Source organism: Pezoporus occidentalis, unplaced genomic scaffold (assembly GCF_034315485.1).
Source record: "Pezoporus occidentalis ecotype Australia unplaced genomic scaffold, CSIRO_AGI_Poc_V1 ctg16, whole genome shotgun sequence".
NCBI classification, from domain to species: Eukaryota; Metazoa; Chordata; class Aves; order Psittaciformes; family Psittacidae; genus Pezoporus; species Pezoporus occidentalis.
This window is the reverse complement of record NW_026913425.1, coordinates 7,849,059-7,871,532: the sequence shown is the minus strand read 5'-3', so window position 1 is coordinate 7,871,532 and position 22,474 is coordinate 7,849,059. Positions and strand designations below refer to the sequence as shown.

Sequence of the window (22,474 nt, the reverse complement as noted above, 5' to 3'; positions counted from 1 at the left end):
GCCTGTTCCAGTGTTCCGTCACCCTCACTGAGAAGAAGTTTCTTCTCAAGTTTAAGTGGAACCTCTTGTGTTCCAGTTTGTACCCATTACCCCTTGTCCTATCATTGTTTGCCACTGAGTAGAGCCTGGCTCCATCCTTGTGACACTCCCCCTTTATATATTTATAGACACTAATAAGGTCACCCCTCAGTCTCCTCTAAACTACAGAGACCCAGCTCCCTCAGTCTTTTCTCATAAGGGAGATGCTCCACTCCCTTAATCATCTTCGTTGCCCTTCCCTGGACTCTCTCCAGCAGCTCCCTGTCCTTCTTGAGCTGAGGGGCCCAGAACTGGACACAATATTCCAGATGGGGTCTCACCAGGGCAGAGTAGAGGGGAAGGAGGACCTCTCTCGACCTACTAACCACCCCCCTTCTAATACACCCCAGGATGCCATTGGCCTTCTTGGCCACAAGGGCACAGTGTTGGCTCATGGTCATCCTGTCGTCCACTAGGACCCCCAGGTCCCTCTCCCCTACACTGCTCTCTAACAGGTCGTTCCCCAACCTATACTGGAACCTGGGGTTGTTCCTGCCCAGATGCAGGACTCTACACTTTCCCTTGTTATATTTCATCAAGTTACTCCCTGCCCAACTCTCCAGCCTGTCCAGGTCTCGCTGGATGGCAGCACAGCCTTCTGGCGTGTCAGCCACTCCTCCCAGCTTAGTGTCATCAGCAAACTTGCTGATAGTACACTCAATTCCCTCATCTAAATCATTGATGAATATATTAAATAATACTGGTCCCAAGCACAACTTAGAAAATATGTGCCTAAAATGCTTTTCATGGTTGTGGCAGACAACAGCTATTGCAGGGAAGAATAGCTCTGGTTACTTTATGTTGGAAATCTGGTCAGAGTCTAGTCTTTTTACTCTTGATCACAGAATCCTTAGAGTTGGAAAGGACCTCTGGAGATGATCTAGTCCAGCCCCCCTGCCAAGGCCACAGCCTCGTAGAAATTTATTTTAAACTCGAAGATCACAGTACTGGGAAACTAAGTTAATGTATTTTCTTATGCATATTAGTATTTTTCTTGTGGAAAAATGCAAGCTAACCTATTTTTTGCAAGGAATTATTTAAACAGTCTCTCTTTTTTTTTTTTATTTACATAATAAAGGATTTCTTCTGCAGTGTACTGATTTGTGAAATATTCTCTGTGTTTCTTCTGCCAGAATGTGCATTTGGTTGTTTTCAGCATTCTCTTCCACCCTGCATGTAAGCGTAAAGTAGTAAATCCAAAAGGTCATTCCTTTGATTTCCCCTCTGCATTTGTTTTGATGCTGTTTTGAAAGATGAGTGTTGAGAGCGATTTTTGGGGTGCATGAGCAAAGTGAAAAAGCAACAAAAGCTACCTGCCCCTGTCTTAGGATGGGCTCTTCTTCAGTCCTTTCTTAGTAAGTTGCACTGCTGGCATAAGTGATAACTCATCTCCCTGTGGGGTCTGCATCCTCTGTACTTCTTTTAAGGTTTGAGATGCCTTCTGCTGTCGTATGTCTGCTGTTATGTTGTGCTTGCTTTTGTCTTGTGCACAGATTAGGTTGTGCTTAGGAAGCTTTGGTCCATATAAGAATTAGGAAACAGTAGAAGCTAGTGCTAAGAGCAGCTGCTGGCTTTTTGCTGGTCCTCCTGGCCATGTGGCAGGGCAGCCTCTCTTCCTGCAGCATTACCTACCAGCGTGGCTCATGCTAGCTTTCCCTAAACTTTGATATTATCTCTGCAGCATCTATATTAGATGTTTTTATTCACAAAGTGGTTTCCTATCTGTCATCTTGCGCTATGTTTCATCTCCACCAGCTGAAATATGTCCAGGCAGACAGGTCTGATTCACTGATTAAAATGAGCCTGCTCTTTAAAATGAGACTACAAAATATCTGAACTCCTGAGCCTTTCCTTAACTCTGTCTTAGCCTGGTGACTATCTAATGTAGACTGGCTTGTGAGGATGAACAGATGCTTTCCAGAAATAGGCTGAGGACTTGGGAGATGAGGTAGTAGCAGCATTCAAAATTGTGACCTGTGAAAAAGGCATTCAAAATTATGACCCTTTTCCTGAAAATTGACCTGTAGTGGGGTTACTACTAAAGTAGTCTTTGTTTTGCCAGGACTACAGCATCAATGCAGGCATTTTAGCATAGGAAGATATTCTACCAGTGACAATGGCCTTTAAGGAACTCATTTAAATAATAGGATTTTATCACTAAATTTGAATCATTAGGTCCAATGTATTCACTAACATAACATAAGTTTTACAGGTACAATTCTATTCTGTAAACTAGGAGTAACTAATATTTTTTGTATAAAGAGACTGAAAGATATGACAAACAGTGGGAGATCATTTTCATGTTGTAGAGCCTATCTAATTTGTTCTCAGGGTTCATAAAATATTTAAGAACATGTATTTGGCTGTGCTGTCATTCACCATCAACATAAGCTATGTGACTCAGATGTCAGTAAAAATAATTGAGTAACTGGATTTTCAGAGGGATTTGGTAATGAGTATCTTACCTTCTGACTCTCTTATTTAAAGAACTTCTGAAAATGAGGTTACAGAACTTGTGGTCAACTAATTAGGCTGTTTGGAGGGAATCCTGTATTGCTTTTTCTTTAGTCATCCAGAACCTTTCCTTATTTGTAATGTATACAGAAAGAATCTCATAGAAAATTACAGAACTGTTCATGCTCATGCTGGTTTGAAATTTTTGTATGCATTAATGAGAAGACTGGCGGCAATAACAGCAATATTTTGGTGAACCTATTCAAGAAATGTAGGATTTTTACAGCTGAGGGGAAAATGTAGGAAGTATTTCGCTATTCGTGAAATTGTGTGTTCTGCTCACTAGCTTTGGAAATATGTATCTTAGGAAGTATTTCACACCTCTTCTACAACAGGGAGCTCTGGAAGATTTCAAGCCTTATTCAGACAAAACTCCCAAGACAAGGAGTACAGCTATATCATGCCTGGTTTTATGAAAATATCATTTGGGAGCAGCGAAGATTGTTTAGTTATTTTTAATGGGGGGGTGGTGGTGGTGGTAGTGTTTGTTTGTGGGATTTTTTGCTTGTTTGGGTTTTTTTGGTTTTTGAGGGGGTTGATTATTTTTGTTTGTTTAGTTGATTGTTTGGTTGGGTTTTTTTTTCTCCTTCAGACAGAAAACAACACTTGAGAAAAAACAACTGCTAATAATTGGCACTACAGCTTTAGGGGGAGGTGTTACCCATTAATATTTGGTCCATTATCAATGCTGTCACCTGCCTGATGAGGGTTATTTCTCTCCTTTTGCTTTCAGCAGCCATGTTTCCCAGCACACAGACAAGTGGAAGTGCACCAGCATCTGGGGCACTGTCCTTGTCCCACACCAGCAGCCACGTTTCCCCAGGACATAATGTACAGGGTACTGCTGTCCATCCTCTGCTCTCAGCTGTGGACTCAGAGAGGTAAGACCAGCCCCTACTTTTCCCATGCTAAGTCTGGGGTGGGACTGCCTTCAGAGCTGCCAAGATAGGTGGAAACTGAATTGTTGGTGTGAAAAAAGTCACTGGTCGCATCTGTCAGGTAACGATTGCTCTGGTAATGGGTTTACCACGGGCAGGAGAGGTAAAAGGGATTCTATTATCCCAGCCTGAGCTTTCCATTGAGACAAGGAGGCACAAAAGCACAAAATGTGATCAGTTCTAAGTAATGTTAAGTTTGATGGCTTTGTAACGGAAAATAACTGCTGTGCTTGAAGGTAGTTGACATAGGTGTAAGAAGGTGTTGACATAGGTGTTGACAAAGGTGTAAGAAAAGCAGAATAGAAGGACAGGACCTGGAAACGGGGAGTATCTGGGACTAGCAGATGTCCAGGATGGGCACAGTTAAACTAACTGGTAAGTAGAAGGACAGGATGATTGCTATGTTTGTGGTGTTAATAAACCCATTAAACTGGTGTAAACATCTACTGGGGAGTATCTGGGACTAGCTGATGTCCAGGATGGGAGTGGTTAAACTAACTGATAAGTAGAAGGACAGGATGATTGCTATGTCTGTAATGTTAATTAAGCTGGTTATGAAGATTGCTGGGAAAAGTAAACGACCCTTAAAGACCACCATCACATTTTTCTATGCATGCCAAAAACTTGCTGGAAAATGATGTAATATGCCGTGACCTTATAAGGATGGCCTGCGTAGCAATACTGGGACACACGTTAGGAGGAGCTATCCCTCTTGTCTCCCGGTGCTGCAATAAAGAATACCTGCTTGTCAACTTGAAACTTTGTTGGCGAGTCTGTTCCTGGAGTTTTCTCCGAATCACCATCCATCTCTTCTTCAGGGACTTCCACAAATCCCCTCTTGATCTCCACCAGTGGCCTTAGTGTGGCAAGTCATACTAGGTGGGATGTTAAATTCCAGAGGAGCCTAGCCATACCTTACAGAATGGAGGCCCTGAGATTCATATTTCTGTTTTCTTGCAGTAGGAGAGTCATACTCTGTCAATACTCTCTCAATGCTAAGTATTTCTGCAGGCACTTGGCCCCTTTTTCCTTGGCATCTTATTAAGACCAACAGACGAGAAAGCATTTTTAATTCACTGGGTTTGAGAGCTTCATTTATAGTCAGGATTTATTTTATGCTGGGTACATAGCAACCCTTTGACCTTTGCTGTTTCCATGATTGTAGGTATTTCAGTGATGTGAAAGCAGATTGCTTGGAAGTGGTTTAATTTTTAAGTTTGACATTCCCTAAATTATTTTCAGCAATCTTTCAAATTATTTATATAGTGCATGGTATTGTAAATTTCCACTTAGTTCATTGAACCAGAAATCTACCAGATTGCAAAACTGAAGAAACCTAAGCAAATAGTTTTTCAGTGGATAGGTCAGGAAAATACATCATTACACAAAATACTGAATTCTTACTATACGTATAAGGATACTTAAACATTATTTTGATAATCTCCCAATCTCCCCATTTTTCAGTGCTCTAAAGGATAAATTGCTGTATTTCATTACTGTAATTCAGAGTATTTAATTTCCTTGAGTGACAGAAATGCCAGTAATTTGGACAGCACAAAGTGTCCAATTATAAACCTCAAAGGAACATTCACTAGATTTCAATTACTGATAAAAGAGCATAATTTCTTTGGAGAAAAGCAGCACTCACTCTGCCTTGTATCAGGAAGATGGAAGAGCATGGTGGCTCAGAGAATTGACAAAAGGTGAAATTGGTTTCAGACTGCACATGTGAATTCAGCCAGTCATTGAGCCATTGGAAGTTGTTGAGCTTTTTGTACACCAGTCTGAGATGAAACTTGCCATTTCATGATCATTGTAGCTCATCCAGTGGTTCAGTCCTTCCTCTCCACTCCTGGCCACACTGTCCTGAACTTTTTCCTCTTCCAGGGATCTGGCCCTCTGTGTAAACTCTGGGGCTGCGTGTGACCTCTTTCCTGACCCAGAGGCTTTACTTCTCAATAAAGGTTTCTCTGCAGTGCATGAACTGTCCAACGTCCATACCCAGCAATTGCCAGAGCATGAGTTCACAGGCAGGGACAGATCAAGAGTAGTTACAGGTGTAAATTTCAAGATGAAAGACAGCAGTCTTCTCATTAGCCCATTTCTGAGGATGGTGTAGGACCAGAATAGGCATGTTTAGAGTACAACTCAACTCATTAAGTCCTTGAGTGTGTTACAGACCACAGGATACTACAACCCTCTACAGAAGAACAATAAAAACCTAGTGTAATACACTCCTTTCTCGTAAATTAACAGTATGCACTCACCCTAAAAAGGCTTTAAGTGCTAATTCCCATATGTGGAGCTACTTTGGACTGGAAACAAAGGTGCAGTATCTTCATTTAGGTAGTGTGACAAATGGTAATTTAAATTCAGAAAAGAAAAAAAGTATTACAACAGCCTTGGCTGGATTACAGAGCATACAGTACAGATTAAGGGAAATGTTTAAAAAATAAACTATTGCAGAATCTGCATCTTGAGTCTGATACAGTCCAGTCACCTAGAGGCCCTGTGAATACACTGTCATTTACACCACCTCGTGATGGTCTGATAGGTGTGAAAATGCGAACTGAGCAAGCCAGCACTTTGTAATACAAGTCTTCGAAAGGTGTGAATCACCCTGTTTATCTCAATTGAGAAGGCTGCAGGATTTAGGGGTGCAAGCTGGGAATTTGTTCCCCCTCTGCTCATGCTGTGGGGTTCATGATGCACTGTATGTGTCTAGGGTAATTCCAGAGCTAGGTCTGGCTGACCGTCACTCGCCTCTGTGATAGCCTGCGTTTACTGGGCTGAAGCTGAGCCAAGCTTTTGGCTGCTTTGGCACGTCTGGAGGCCAGTTATATAATCCTTCCATTTTGGACAGGAGACTCAGGTTTCTGAGTGACAGGAGCCAAAGGAAATAAACATCTCCAGGTACCGTGAGGCAGACAAACAATTAGAGAGCTTCTTTCACATCTTTTTCCACCTAGGTGATGGAAGAGAGAGCATGGACTTAGTTAAGCCTTATTAATGTGAAAAAATTGAACCAAACATGGGATACATCTTACACTGTTTTCGTTCTGTGTACGAAACTCACTGTGCACAGACTGCAAGTCGGGTATAGAGTTTAGATCCAAGAAGCAACTTCATTTATCAAATGAGACAACATGTAATAAAAATGCGTATTTTCATTTTGTGTGTTCCAACACTTTCATGCTAACTTTCAGTGCTCCCCTAATATGAAACACTACAACTATTAAATGAAAGTACCAAATGGTAATAGTACCCAGAAGTATATGTATAAAAAAGAATATGTACTTGGCTTCCTTTTTACATATTTTTGTAATAAAGGGGCATTCGAGGAAGGTGGAAAAACAATTTAATTAAAACCCAGATTAAAAAATCTAAATTGTGTTTATCTGGCTTAGGTAACATGTACAGCTCAGTGCCCCATAATTGATGGTGTCAAGTGTTTAATTTTTTTTTTTTAATTTTTGTTATTATTTATTGAATCCCCCAATATATACATTTTGCTTTCTAAGGCTTGCTTTTGTGCAAGAAGTAGTCTGTTAACTGGTGTGAGACCAGAAAAGAATTCTTCATTTGGACTTGGTGTTCCAGATGTTTTTTTACCCTCCTGTGAGTCACAGCTAGTAGCATGTCCCTGAAGCAGGAGACATCCCAGCTTCACAGGAAGTTCTAGAGGTTGTGTAAAGGTGGAAAGAAGGATATAGGGCTGAACTGTTCAGTTGAGCATTACTGCAGAACTAAAAGTTCTGCAACAGTGCTTCTTTTTGCTTATTTATGTGGTTATATTCTCTGGAGAGACTTGATGGATGGACCACCTGGTGGATAAAGAATTGGCTGGATGGCTGCACGCAGAGAATTGCGGTCGATGGCTCAGTGTCCAGCTGAAGGGTAAAAGTGGTGTACGTATAAATGACAAACCCTTAAAAGTGGAGTGGCAGCATGTCTAACCCTGAACCCAACCCATAGAATCATATAATCATTTAAGTTGGGAAACACTTTTAAGATCATTGAGTCAAATCATAAACCTAACACTGCGAAGTCCACCACTAAACCACATCCCTAAGTGTCACATCCACACATCTTTTAAATACCTCCAGGGGTGGTGGGTGAACTCCTCCCTGGGCAGCCTGTTCCAGTGGTTGGCAATCCTTTGATGAAGGAATTTTTCCTAATATGTAATCTAAACCTCTTCTGGCAAAACTCAAGGCATTTCCTCTTGTCTTATCTCTTGTTTACTTGTAAAAAGAGACCAACCCCCACCTCGCAACAACCTCCTTTCAAAACCAGTTTTTCTCTAGCCTGTTTCTACACTTTTTTCCAAAGGCACTTTTTTCCTTTCCTTTGAATTTGTAAGAAGTTCAGTTCTCTAATTCAACACAGCCACAAAAAATGCTGAGAGAGATTTTAAAGTTATGTATCTCTGTCTTCAGGGAATCTGTATATTGAGGTGGCCACTTGCACCTGGCTTCCTTAAATTCCACTTTAAATTCCACTTAAATTCTCCTTTCTTATTCTCACGAAGGAGCTCATGATCCTGGTCAGAGGGGCGGTTCTTTCTTCCTACCATCCCTTCTTTGGGCTATCTGATTCACTGGTTTTATCTGAAAAAGCAGTTCCTGTGTTCCTAAAGATTGAGCATAAAAAGGATTTTAGGTGCTTATTGATGACTGAAAAGACGGATATAAAATTAAAGTCTTCTGGCACATGCAATCTACTCTACTGAGACACCATGGAGATAGAAACCTGCTGTGGGATCATGGCTGTGCAGGGTGTGAGCCAGAGCTTGACAAGCATAAATTTGGTGGCTGAACAAAATGATGAATGAAGATTTCGTTTTGTGCTGGCCGGAATACTTTTGTTAAGATTTGCTTCTTTTTTTTAAAAAATAAGATAACTTGCAACATAATAATCATTGGAGAGAAGCATGTTGTATCACAAGTCGGTAAAAAGTTTAGGGTTTTGTTATTTTTACCAAAATGGAAGAATTCATGACTTCTGGGCAGTTACAAACTGGTCCTGATTGTTTCAGGAAAAAAAGTAAATTTACAGTTTCTCCAGTAACACACTGCAATTTTTTTCAGGGACAAATCTTGACTGTGACCAGATTAAGTTTCTCTTTTTGTAGGCAGAAGGGAAGTAAAAGTAGACTACTTTAGTCACCCATACAAGTAAATCAGCTATTCGTGAAGTGAGTGATTCATAAATCACTACAAAGACCACTAAAGTCTACTATAAAAGAGTCCTGTCTGGCTACACAAAATAGTGCGTTGTTATTTTTGGAAGGATTTTTTGGATGTTAAACCAAATGTGAAATTTTGCAACCCAAAAAGCCAATCATGTGCTGGGCTGCATCAAAAGGAGCATGACCTGAGCAGGTCAAGAGGTGATCCTGCCCTTCTACTCTGCCCTCATGAGACTCCACCTGCAGCGCTGCATCCAGCCCTGAGGCCTCCAACACAAGGAAGATGTGGACCTGCTTAAGTGAGTCCAGAGGAGGCCATGAAGATGACCAGAGGGCTCAGGCTCCTCTCCCATGGCAACAGGATGAGAGAATCTGGCTTGTTCAGCCTGGAGAAGGCTTCAGGAGATCTGATAGCAGCCTTCCACTACCTAAAGGGGCCTACAGGAAATCTATAGAGGGACATTTTACAAGATGATGATTTACAAGATGATGATTCCAACCCAAACCATTCTGTGATTCTATGAGATGTAAAACTTTGCTTATTTGAGTTTTGAAAGGGATTTTTCTCTGTTACTGGCTGCTGGCTAAAACCATTTTTCAGAAATTAATTTTCACAAATGACTTTTGAAAACACAGAGGATGATATCCTGTGATTTTTTAAGTAATAGCAGTCATAAAAAGCACCTGTGTATTGCTTTTAATCTCTGGCAGCCAGTAACAGTCTTTCCACAGGAATGCTGTACAAAAAACTAACTCCAGTCCCTACTCAGGTAGTTGCAGCATGTCTTTAAAAACCTCTGATATTCTTATCACAATATAACTACCTATTTATGCAGTATTTTTTTCATATTCTCTATATTATTATGAAACATACACATACTTCATCCTATTCCTCCCTACTATGTCTTTAAGTCTACGCGATATCAGTTATCTGGAACAATGGCATATTTGACATATTAAAGACTCAGTGTCTCAGTAGTGACACCTTTATTTCCTTCAATAATATATGTGTTTATGAAGTTAATATTAAACAGCACAAAGACCATTCAAATCCTATCTGATATGCCTAAGAATGCAATTCTCAAAGAATACTGAAGAGGCAGTAAACAATTCAAAGTTCATTTTGAAACTTGGCTGTACTCCAAATGTAAATTATGGATCTTCCAGAAACATAGTGAATAGGTTTCAAATTAATTCATAATCACACAGATAATCACAGCAAGTCGAGGGTGGTGATTCTGATCATGTGTGGCAGATACTGATTCTGAGCTGCAGCAGAAAAGATCTCATGTGTCCTGAGGTGCAGCTACAGCATGTATATGACCCAGTCCAGAGGTGTTCTGCAGCACGACTACCACAGTTGCACCTTCTGTTGTGTTTGCATTAAGATTAATTTTCTTAGAGTTCTGCAGGAAAAACATTCTTTATTACTGGGTTAAAAAGAAAGTAATCCAGTGAATTGAGGTTCCAGCCTCAGAACAACAGGGATCAGTTTTAGCATCCTGCCAGTGTTAACCGTAAGCACTGATCCCTCCTACCAGCAGCTACTGAGCACACCCACCACAGAGAAGGGTAGGTAGGTACTCTTGTTCAGCACAGGCTTCCAGCTTGCCTTCAGGACTGGGGAAAGTGACAGGTTTGTGACAGGAATACCACATCAGTTTTCGCTCATGGTCTTTGCAGAAATACCCTGGCTTTATTTTGTCAGCCTTCCTGAATCTCCTGCTATGGATGAGAAAGTGACCTTCAGCCATTCCTGAGCCCGGGATGAGCTTTTGTTCCCTGATCAGATCTCATCAGTCCAGTGTGTAGTTTGGTCACTGAGGCATAGACCAGGACTCTTATAGTCTCATCTGCAAAAATTACTGTTGCACTTGTTTGTAATGTGCTTTGTAGTATGCAATTTTAAGGAAGTGTAGAGAAATCTTAAACTTACAAAGTCTGTGAAATTCTCAAAGTAGTGTGTAACCTTGTACTGCCAGTACAGACAGAGCTGTGCAAAACACACCACTGATGTGATGAACCTCTGTGGCAGCTGCACCACCAGGTTTGGTCTGAATGGTTCTCCTCTTCTGCCAGGCTTGTAAGCTTATACTTTGAGGTCAGATCAACATTTGATGTGGTCAGACTGTTCCCCACTGGAATGAATTTAACACCGGCCTTTATTTAGATTATGTTGACTTCAGATTGTTTATTTTCAAACAGCACTCTGTAGCATACAAAAAATTATAGAACTTGAAACCTGAACCTAGGCCTGAAACTATTATCTAACTCATTAGTGTCCAATTACCAGAACTGACCCCTCACTTACAGAGTGGAAGGACAGCTATTGATTGACAGATACAGTTGACATAATTCCTTACAATGAGACAGTGGGCAATGCCTCAAAAATCAGGTTCCCTGTGAGGTATCTCCTCCTATTAAGACTTAAACCCACCCACAGAAGATAAAAATTTTGCCTGATAAGGATGCAATTCAGCCTTTTATCTTCCCAGTTGTCAAATTTGAAAATGTGTCTTATCTGTATCTGGGCTTCACCCTGTTCTTTTGGAAGTCTCTCTGTGCAAACTGCTAAACATTATAGTGGTGTAAGTAAAGTAGGAACATTCTTTAGCTCTTACCTATTGGGTATTTTACAGTTCTGTGATTCTGAACTCCTAGGTTTGTTGCACCAGCTCCTTCTCCTCACCACATCAGCACCCAGGGAATTTCAGTTCCACACCACATGATGCAGAGACAGACGCCACAACCTCCCCACCTTCCACAGCCTGCAGGAATGTCTCTAAAGACATACCAGTCAGCAACAAACCCTTCTTTTCAACGAAATAGCCTCCACAACCAAGGTAAGAAAGAAGAATCCTCATCACTCATGTTAGTTGTTTGTCACTGTTTTGAAGCTTCAAAGTAACCTCTTCAAGGGATGGTGAAGGTATTTTTAAGGCGCCTTGCTTCTTGAAAAACTCTAGGAAGTAGCCTTCAGGAACCTGTCTTTATACTGCCTTAAAATTCTTGGCTTAGATAATTGCCATTTATCTAATAGAGAGTTACGGGTTTCTCTTCAGATATATTTTCAGAACTGTTGTTGTTGTCATATGACGTATGTGGAGACATGCCAGAGCAGAAACAATAAATTCCTATCATATGCTGCTAGGAAGGGATCAGGTTAGCCTTCCTACTTCCACAGTACAATACATTTTACTCAATTCCCTTTTTTTTTTTTTGCTGAATATTTGCCAAGAACTCATCTTCCAGAAACACATCCAGACATTAAGGTCTGTCTTTCTACCTGGAACAAAAGTTATGTTTGAGTGCATAGATGGCTTTACCACCTTCTTCCTTTCATGGTCATGGGGAAAGCATTGTAGAAACTGGGATCACAACCAGTTGCTCTGAAGTTGAACAGTTTCTGAGGAATCCTGCTTCCCAGAAGCTCACAGATCACCTCAGGTTAGTTGCTGCTCCACACAGGACTTTCACTGGCTGGGGAATCTAGCTCCGTATCTGCTTGGGGCATCATCTCATCAGAGCAAGCCAGAGCAATGTTACTGTGTGCCCACCTCCCCTCCCTGCAGTCCAAACAGGATTTAAAAGGACGGAAGACATGTCATTAACACCATTATAAGACCAGCAGAGACCTGGGCAAATGTCACATATGGACTGAAGCCCCACGCCACATCTAAATTTAAGGTAGAGCTTAATACAATCTTCTGAGTGGATCAAAAAAATGGATAACCTCAAGGGCTTGGATCTTAAACCTATACCTTAGTCCCTTGTTAGCTTCTCTGTGTTTGCCTCCATCTCCTAGGAAAACCTATGTTGAAAATAGACATCGGTGACAGAAATTGTATGCATACAGTTAGCAACTGAAAGTTGCAGATGTAAAGATCTCTGTGTTTAAAAATGGTAGGAAGACAATGTGGGCTGAATTCTTAAGGTCCTTTCCAACCCTAACTATTCTATGATTCTATAGATTCTATTTTATAAAAGATATAATACATTGCAATACAAAAGCCACATCTGGATATTGAATGTTCTTTCAAAGATTAAGTAACCTATTGTCACTCTAAGAGGTATTTTGTCAGAATGTACTCCTCCCAACTTAAGCATAGTTGTCTCATTCCTATGTGCTACACTGAAAGCTTTGTTGGTCCTGCATGCCTGAAAGGCTTAGCTAAACTATCGCTCACAAAAGGAAATATTTCAAGAGTTCATGGTCAAATTTTCCCAGCAATACAAAGGTTGACATCTTCCTTGGTCACATCAGTATAATGTAGAAAAAACACCATAAATTTATCTCACCAGTCTAAACTATTTGGTATATAAAGAGTGTCTGTGGGAAGCTCTGTGAGTTTCTGTCTCCTGCAGTTCATAGCTTGCCTTTTCAAGATTTAAAGTGCTGTAGCTGTAGCCACTTCAGCTCAGTCTGCTACCAAACAATGGTGACATTTTTGTCTCAATATGTAAGCTTGTAAACTCCATTTAAATTGGCTGTACTAAGGAAGAAAGAGTTTCATTGCCCAAAAGCTATTTGAAGACAGCAAGTTCTCAACAGACTGCTTTCCTGAAAACCTAAGCATCTTAAAAGCTCATGGTGATCTCAGAGCACTATCCTTTGGAGATAAATTATGGAGATACAAGACTGACAAGCCTTTTGTATCTAATAGCTACTTGCATTGTGAAGCTGCTTCTTCTTGGAAGAGCACTGTCTACAGTTCAAATTTCAGTATTTGTTCTGAGTGACTTTCAGCATCAGCTACACAGTAATGTCAGAGAGGGTTTTTTGTTGCTTTGGTTAATATTATGTAATAGATTAAATATTCCCTTTTCTTCCTCTTGTGAAATTCACATTTTCCTTTGCTGTGTGGAATATTCAGAACTCGCTGAGCTGCAGAAATAAAGCTTTTCTTTTCCTTTCAGTAGACTTAGTATATTTCATTGGATTACCATAAGCAGTAAATCTGAAACTAGAAACTGGAGTGATGACTTCCCAGCTTGATGCTATTGTATATGCCATTGTACTATGTATTTACAAGCAGACTAGAAGTCAGTTCAGGTCCTGGAAATCTGAAACAACTGGCCCAGGACTTGTATTGTACTGGTCACTCTTTTCAGCCTAGAATAACTACAGGGATCTCAGCACAGGTACCTGAAGACAGAGGCATCTGCAGCATGCAGGCAACTGTGAAAATAAGGGATTTCTTTGAGACAAGTCAGAATAGATGTGTTAGGTAGAAAAGAAAAGAAGAGCAATAGAAAAATCCTCCACAGTGGTCAAGCTTCTTGTGTTTATAGTACAGAGTAAAGGTAAAGCTCCTTTGGGCATGGACACAGCTAGATTGATTTTGGATGCTTCTGATACTACAAACATTTTTGCACTAGGAGTCTGACCATCCTTTAAAATCATGCCTGTAACTCATGGTGTATGTTTCTGTGTGGTAAGCTGATGACCAGTGATGACTGAGTAATGGAAGAAATAAAAACGTCATGTAAAATTTTCAGGAAAAGAAAAAAGTTACCGTTTGAAAAAAAATGTTAGCTGATATGAGTTAGCTATACTAGTGTATCTATACAGGCAGCTCTACTAGTAACAGCTATCTTTTAATTGCAAATAACCAGATTTAAATAAACAAAATTTTATCAGTTTTTCACCTTTGCAAACCAGTCTTGCAGTACGATTTGTGACTCATATCTACGACTTACTTTTTCTTCTGTTCTTCACACTCAGATGGTATCAAATTATTATCTGATTGTGAAATTAACCTATTGGACACTGTAGAAATGCACTGCAGAGGAACACTATTTTGAAGTAGTTCAAGCCAGACAGCTGGAAATTTGACATACCATAGGAGTAAAGACTACTCACCCATGATGTATGTTTCTTAATAGCATTTACAATTATTCTCATGAGAAAATATGCTTTCTTTGTGGTGCCAGGCAGAGAACTGATTGGGAAGGAAATAGATGTTCATCACAAACTTCCTACCTTATGGAAATTATAACTGTGGCAATCATTCATTACATATCTGTAATGAACTCTTTGTCCACATCAGTTCAATGGAATCAGGACCTTACCACAAACTTATGTAGACCACAATTTCAGCTGGGAATTTGAGATGGCTATGTACCTGGGATTTTCTGATGCTTAGCTTCCCTCAGGACAAAGCTTTGTAAGTGATAAAGAACAAGAGCTTTTTGCTTTTAGAAGAGATTCTTACAGTATACACCTATTTTATCGTATTTAAAAATATTTCACTTTCCTCAGGAAATAATTCTATCATGACAGAAAAATAACTGTTTAAACTATTTATTCTATATCTTGACATCATGGATCTTGGCTGTAGTGCACTGACTCCAAGAAACACAATTGACATAATCTTGTGCATGTGGGTGCTTTAAATAGCTGAACAAGAGAGCAAATGACACAGTCCAGGTTGCAGTCCTGAGGACTGTTCAGTTGCTGGAACTTCATTAGCCAAACTGTTTGCCTTTTTTATTTTTCCAGTACTGCATGAAAACACAGAAAACTGAAGCTACATGTAGCTCTCTAACAGACAAAGGGGCCAACTACAGTTTGGGTATAGGGCCTGAATTACACGTTTTCATGTTATCCTAACGTCAGCAATAGTGTTGATTATCTTGGGCATGGCAACACATGAATAAAGAGAATAGCTTCTGATACCAAATTAGGACATTTTGCTGTATCATATTTGGGCTCCACTCAAAGACCTCTACATTGTGACCTGATGCACTGCAGACATGGACAAAGTGCTAAATAACTGAGGAGTAGAGAACAATATATGCACTGTTCTGCTCCTTCCTGTTTATGGCTCTGTATTTTATAAGATGGATATTTGTGACCCTGAATCATGAAAAAACAAATGCAAAAGCTGAATTATTTCCCTTTCTCTCTTCCATCTTAAAAAAATATTGGGGGGTTTATCAGTTAATGAAAGTGCTTTGTGCATTTTCCTGGTTCTCCCTGCAATATACAGGTTAATGTACCACTGGATCAAAGCTTGTAAGACTTTGCTAGACAATATTCTTTAGCTTACATAGGGAATGAGCAAACACAGGGGATGTGACTTGCAATAGCTCAACCCCAAGGTAAGCAGTTTTTCTGCCAGACTTCAGCTAGTGGTAATCAAAGTTACTGCCAGATTGTTCTGCACTGGGAACAGGATGCTGTGAGAAAGGCACAACTAGAGAATGAGCACAGGGCTATGTGAAAAGACATTTCAGCATGTGTCTTGAAGGGTCTTGCCAGCTGGCTAAGACCACTATAGATTGAAATGGTTGTTTCTGGTAGCTAGTCTGACTCAACAGTAAACTTGCACAGTGTGTCCTATTAGTTTTAAAAGCATTTTTAAAGGAGGCAAAAACTGTCAATAGCAATGCAGATTCTAAGTCAAGTTTTGAAAGGCTATTGTTTTTTCTTTCATTTTGCTTTATTTTGCTGGAGTTGATTCTTATATGTCAGGACTGAACATTTAAGGATTGACAGTTGTGGATTCTTAACATGCTTTGCAACTGACTCAGTTTTGTTGCTGTCAAACTTTAAAAGAAAAAAATTATTGAAACCATTATCTTACAGGTAGCGCTGCAGATTTCCCACAGCCTCTGCAAAAGACAATGAAATCTATGAGTGTTCGGCCTTTCCAGAGTGAGCATAAATTCTACAATTCGCCTGCTGTGGAAGAGGAACTGTGCTTCTGCTTATGATTCCTTCTTTCTCTGTTTTTCTTATAATTTTTTTTTTATTATTTCCTTCTTTTATGTGAAGTCAAGATACTCTTTCTCTTCATGCAGGTTTTCAGACACAACACTACACTGACAATTGTTTCATTGTTCTTTCATGTAACTATTTTCCTCATCTAAACAATTGTTACCTTCGTGTAATTCAGGCGTTTATCTCATTTTGTGTACACGGAAGTGTCTTGCAATGCTACTGAATAAAATAGAAAAATTGTGTTTCCCTCACCATTGTTACAGAGACATTCCCATAAGGTCTCTTCTGAGTTCCTGGGTTCAGGTTCAGACTGTCATGTTTGTCCATAGTCCTGGCACATTCTGATGCTTTTAAATACTGAGTTTTCTGTTTCAGTTCAAGCACATCTTATGCATGCCACCATTGTGTGGTTTTGTAGTCTCAAAGGAAAAAAGGATCATAAAACTCCTAAATCATGCATTATTCCTCCTACTTCAATGAAAAAGTGATACAGCCTGTTCTTCACTGCATCCTTCTCCTTTCCTTATCCCTATTATCTATGAAATGTATTATCTGTACATAAACATTCAGTACATCTTCAACAAACAACAGTCCCATATGCACACTTTCATAGGAAAGTTAATGGAAACACGCCTAACTCCTAGCCACAATCCAGAAAATTTTTTTCTTATGTTCCTAACGTATTTCTAAGCATAGACTGTATACACATATATAAGCATATGCTGTAAAGGTATCTGAGGTAGGCAGGTTTGTTTGGGTTGGGGTGTTGCACAACATATTCCTCATCAAGACACTAACACATCAAGACAATAGTAAATTCTGTAAATTAAAAAACAGCTACTAAGTCTAAGCTTTGGACATTTTGCTCAGGAGTCTGAAGGATGGCTTTTATAAGTAAAAGAATGTGGTGTGTTTGGGATTTTTCTTTCCAGTTTTCTATAATGTATTCTGAGAATATGTTCAGCACAGAAAAAAAAGTCATGCCAGTCATAATTTTAAGGGGAGAAAAGACCTTGCTTCCATGAGAAAAATCTTCAGGCCAACCTACTGCAGAACATCTGTCTCTGCCTCTTAGATTACATACATGTCCCTATTTTATAAAGAAGTGTGTTTTGGGTTATGTAAACAATATTTTGTTATGAACCTCAATGTGAATTTACTCAGTGCTTAGACATCTCTAATAATCACTTAAAGAACAAAAAACAAAGAACAAAAACCCGGGTGGAGATCTTTCATGTCATGTAACACAATGGTTTTGATTTTCTTCCACATGGATTCATTTCTACTTAAGAGTGGGTTAGACTGTCACCATGTACTGAAAAACAACAGGCCTCGTGGATCATCAGCAGGAAGCCTTTCTGATCTCATATGCATGCCCCACTATTGGCCATCTGTCTTGGCATTAGTGACAGATGCTCAGATTTTATGCAGGCCTTACTTGAGTTGTCTTTCTTTATTCTGAATTAAGCATTCTCTTAGATACTTCAGGCAGCAGCCCAGTGTGAAGTCTGGAGAGTACTAGTTCACACAGTAGAACTGCAGAGTAAAGGGAGAAATTCCCTGAAAAATTTCAGCTCCTAGCCAGTCAGTGCTTCTCACAAGTCATGAATGTCAGGGAGTCCATGAAGTGGATTGTGTTCAGAATTAGTAACAGCTGGAGAAAATCTTAAGGAGCTTCATATCAAAGCTGCTTTTTTGGTGGAAAATAGTTGAAGTACTGGAGCTACTGCTATTGAGGTTTTTATCATTCTTATGGCCATGGTTGCACATGCTATCCCATGTGTCTCCGTCCAGGTCTTTTATTGACAACTTTCTTCCCCTTGTTGTAGGGTTATATGGGCAGCTTCAGACTTTCTGCCCTCCACATTATGCTGACACTCAGAAGAATGTACAAGACAGTGTTTCTTGCAATACAGTTCCTCCTTTTGAAGACTGCTTAGTTCCCACATCAGTGGACCAGGCAGAACTTGACACTTTCCATCAGACTTTTTCAACGCGCTCTGGTATTGCAGGTAAATGACAGCTGGGCATTTTGTGGGTGGTTGTGTACTGTTTGTGGGCTTCAACAGATCTGCTTGAGCTATATATGTAGCTAGGACCTGTCATGACAGACTTGACTCTTTAGAAAGAGGAGATAGTTTTCAGACCTCTGTGGTGTGGTTTGCGTTGGGACCCAGTCACAGTGGGTCACAGTAACATCTGACCTCTGTGCAGACAGCATATTGTTGAGGGCTTCCTCAGATTCTAACCTACGGGGGGCAGTCACTAGGTCATGTATTTGAAATAAAGCCCATTGAGCCCTGTATGATATTTGTGCAGCCATTCCTCATTGCTGTAAGTATTGTAACAGAGACCTGAGATGATTCAAACCTCTAATTCTTTTCATGTTTGATTTTTCTCAGTCTTGAATTTCATTTACATTTCCATGGCAAGAACTGCATGGGTGAAAACTTTTCTGTGCACACTTCACAATCTCCACCTACCTGAAAAGCACATAAGGAGCTTAGCCGGTAGTTTGGAAAGATGAAAGTTACCTATGTATAGAGGATTAGCACAGTATAGTAGGCCTAATCAGGACCTAAGTACCATTGATGCCCAAGTGCTTTAGTGTCTTTCCACACAGGATGATTTCACTTAAATTTATTGTGCTTTGAAACACCTCTTATGTTGTGATCTTTCATTAGTGCATTAAAAAGCCAATGCACATGTAACTTCAAAGAGCCATCTCACAGTATGTAAAGAAGTAATCCAAAAGATGAGAGGTTTTTCTGCAGTTACTCTAGTGCTTGCCACTATTGCTTGTAGAAGATAGTAATTTCTGTGCCAAGTTCTACTTTACAGCAAGTAAGTTCCACAGTATTTTATTGCCTTTTGTCATATGTTGGGTATGATAAAATTCAATAAACATGCATGAAGTTTATTTTAAAAATTATCACAATTTTAGCACCCAGTAGGTGCTAAAGTTTAGAACCTCAATGGGCAAGTGTTAGATTAAATCTGCTGTACTTCATTCTTCATTCTGGCAGAACTGAAATTCCTCCCTTGGTACGTAGTAAGTTGTATAATTATTAAATTCATACCTGTATTCGCTTGTTTGTTTTGTTTGTCTATTTGGTTTAAAGCCATTTTGAGTTCATTGCATAAGTATTAGGACACTCTCCATTATTGCATAGTTATCCCAGTTAATTAATTATTTTTTTATTTTTTCCAGTTTATGACTTTCCAGCAGGGTCAGTAGGTATCTTTGGTGATTCAGCTCACAGCATGCCAGAGGATAGCAGTTTCCTACAAGTAAATGCAGTGGATCACTGTTCTAGCCAGCTTTCTTCTGTCTACACTGAAGGCTAAAGTAATATGAATCTAGTTACAAGAACTTGTTAGCATTTCACCTTGCTCTTCTGATATTTCTCTACAAAATTTTTCTCTCCATGAAACTGCCATGTATGTATGGGGATATGGGTTGATATACATACAAAATGGAGAGGAAAAACCAGTCACCAAGCATTCATCATGCAATCAAGCAGTCAGCTGAGAAGGAGAATGTTTGAAGAATGCAAGCTTTGCCAAAACTTAGCAACTGTTTCTTTTCATCTGTGGCACAGCAACTCTACTTTTTTTGTTCTTTTTTCTTTTTAATCTCTTAATTTCTCAAAGGGAATTCACAGATGGAATAAGAAAACTGCTTGTTGGCTGTAGTCCTGTCAAGATGAATGGGTGGACTTCTGAAGAGCACAGCTTTAGAAAATTCCTGTTTATCTTTTTTTTAATTTTTTTTTTTTTTTAAAGAGGAAAATAAGTAAACCAGAGCATACTACAAACGTTTCAAAGGCACACAGATTTTTGCACAACCTGTTCGCATGTGATTCTTCCAAAGTTAAAAACATACCGGCATCAAAAAGGGAGAGAAATTAGACATACATCCTCGCAGTACCTTTTGAGGCTTTGGTGCAGCTTCTGTTTGGAGCCAAAGATCATTAGTACTGGATTTCTTACAGACCTCAGTTTAGGTGTCTTTTTCTTCCCTCTGCATTTTAACCCATACAATATGGCCATTGCTATTTTTCCAATATTCCTTCTGACCCAGTGCTTTATGAAGTGAAAAAGAAGGGTTAAATGCACTACATGAGAAGGTACATAGACTTTGTCCATATTTAGCACAGCTGCTAGATAAGAAAAAGTATGCTTTAACTTTCTGTTGATTTTTAATTATATTGTAGAGCTTTATTGCTATATATGCTATAGTATTCTATAAAAAGGCTTAAAATAGACTGTAGAAAAGATTATCCCTTAAATTCCACAGATTTTTTTTAAAAGCAATCTGTACTGATTCAATTAAATTTTTGTTGCCCTAGCTTTTTTCATTTTCATAACACTTTTTCAGGAAGAAGAGCTACTTTTAAGTTTTCTATGATCCTTTTGGTTATTTAAAAATGTAAAAATGAACTGGTCTGGTGGTTTTGATTTTCCTATTCAGTGTCAGGCTCTGGTCCTTAAATTTAGTCCAGGATGCAAGCTAATGAGGTTGCTTTTTGTGAAAAGTAAAAGGGGATGAGTTTAAAATAGTATTTTGCAGTGGACATGTGTCATCACTGTGATCCTATATACCTTGGGAGCAGCTCTTACAAGACTGAGGTTTTAGGTCGTTAATTCCTGTCCATCCATTTTGTGGACTTCCTACTGCGTAGTGTTCATTGTAATATTCATATAACTTGATTTAATAAGGACAAAAGTCCAAAGTTCATTCTTACAGGCTAGACCATAACAATGCTTCTGAAATTAGTCATCTAGAAAGATGAATTATAAGAAAAGTTTGTAAAACACTTTTTTTATCCTGAGAAGCTTTTGAGAGTTGAATGCTGTTTGAGTCAAATTTGTAATTTAATTTGCCATTATGTTCCATAGATGGATTTATGTCCAGATGTTTATAAACACTGGCAACCTTTTGAGGTTTATATTCATGAAATATAATATTATAAACAGGTATATCTGCATATATATTTAATGGAGATATTTTCATCCAATAAAAGCAAAGAATATATGGGTAAACCATGCACATAAGTGATGTACAGTAAGAATTAATACTGTTTAAATACAAATAATTCTGTACTAAATTCTTCCCTTCCTATTCTGCTTCTCAAATTGCACATTAATGAGTCCTTTTGTTTCAGCTTGCAATAGTAGTGCTAGTTGTTACTATCTGTGGTTAGCATTCAGTTAAATGACATCAGGCTTCCCTACACATCTGTACACACACAGGAAAAAAAAGACAGTCTTATGGCATTAATGTATGATCTAGTCCACTGCATTGACAGAGTTTTGCTTTTAAACAAAGCTTTAAGTTTCTACTATGTTAAAGCCCATTCTGTGTTCACTGCACATGCATAACTTGGTTCAGCAGGAGTAATTAGGCAGCCTGAACAATTTCAAATATGTAGGACTGTGTCTTGTTGTTTTGTATATGTAAAACCTTCAAGGTTCTTTTAACCACAGGGTTGTCGAGGATTTGTCAGTTGCCATGCACAGAACTGAAATACTGCTGCTGACTTGGAACACTTAAGATTTGGAGGGGCTGCACTCTAGGATGTCTAGTTGAGGTCATGCTCAGCCTAGAAAGGTTGTGCCAGGTGACCCTTGAGGTCCCTTCCAACCTTATATTCTATGATTTTATGATCTGTACCACCTTGACTTTTGAAACTTTGGAAATACTTGTATCTGAATGAACAAGTACATTCCCATACTGGTACATTCTTGTACATTCCAGTCTCCCTCCAGTCAAGAGGGAGTTTATGCATCATGAAAGATCCTGACCAAAGCAAAAGTGGGAATAGAGAATTCAAAAAGGGGGATTCATCAGCTGCATTTTAAAAAAGAATTTTTTGCAAGACATTCATGCTTTTTTTAATTTATATATATATGTGTGTGTGTGTAGCTTTACAGCTTTCTGTGAGCCTTAATCTTAAAAAAAGGAGCTAGATTACAGTCAAATTAAGTACAAGAGTGGGCTACCAGTCTGTAAAAAGGTACGCC

The 22,474-nt window shown here is 39.2% G+C and overlaps 1 protein-coding gene across 4 annotated transcripts in view; it reads left to right on the top strand.

Moving 5' to 3' along the window:
• The window catches only part of GLIS3 (GLIS family zinc finger 3), a 148,036-nt gene extending 126,867 nt beyond the window's left edge, over nt 1–21,169 (top strand). For 3 of the 4 annotated variants that reach the window (XM_062612545.1, XM_062612544.1, XM_062612547.1), the window contains exons 7-10: nt 3,326–3,473; nt 11,383–11,564; nt 18,277–18,459; nt 19,659–21,169. In XM_062612545.1, coding sequence (XP_062468529.1) covers nt 3,326–3,473; nt 11,383–11,564; nt 18,277–18,459; nt 19,659–19,795 — 650 coding nt within the window. In that variant the 3' untranslated portion in view covers nt 19,796–21,169. The remainder of the gene's footprint in view (nt 1–3,325; nt 3,474–11,382; nt 11,565–18,276; nt 18,460–19,658) is intronic. The other variant, XM_062612546.1, reaches the window with a different exon arrangement.
• The last annotated feature ends 1,305 nt before the right edge of the window (nt 21,170–22,474 follow it).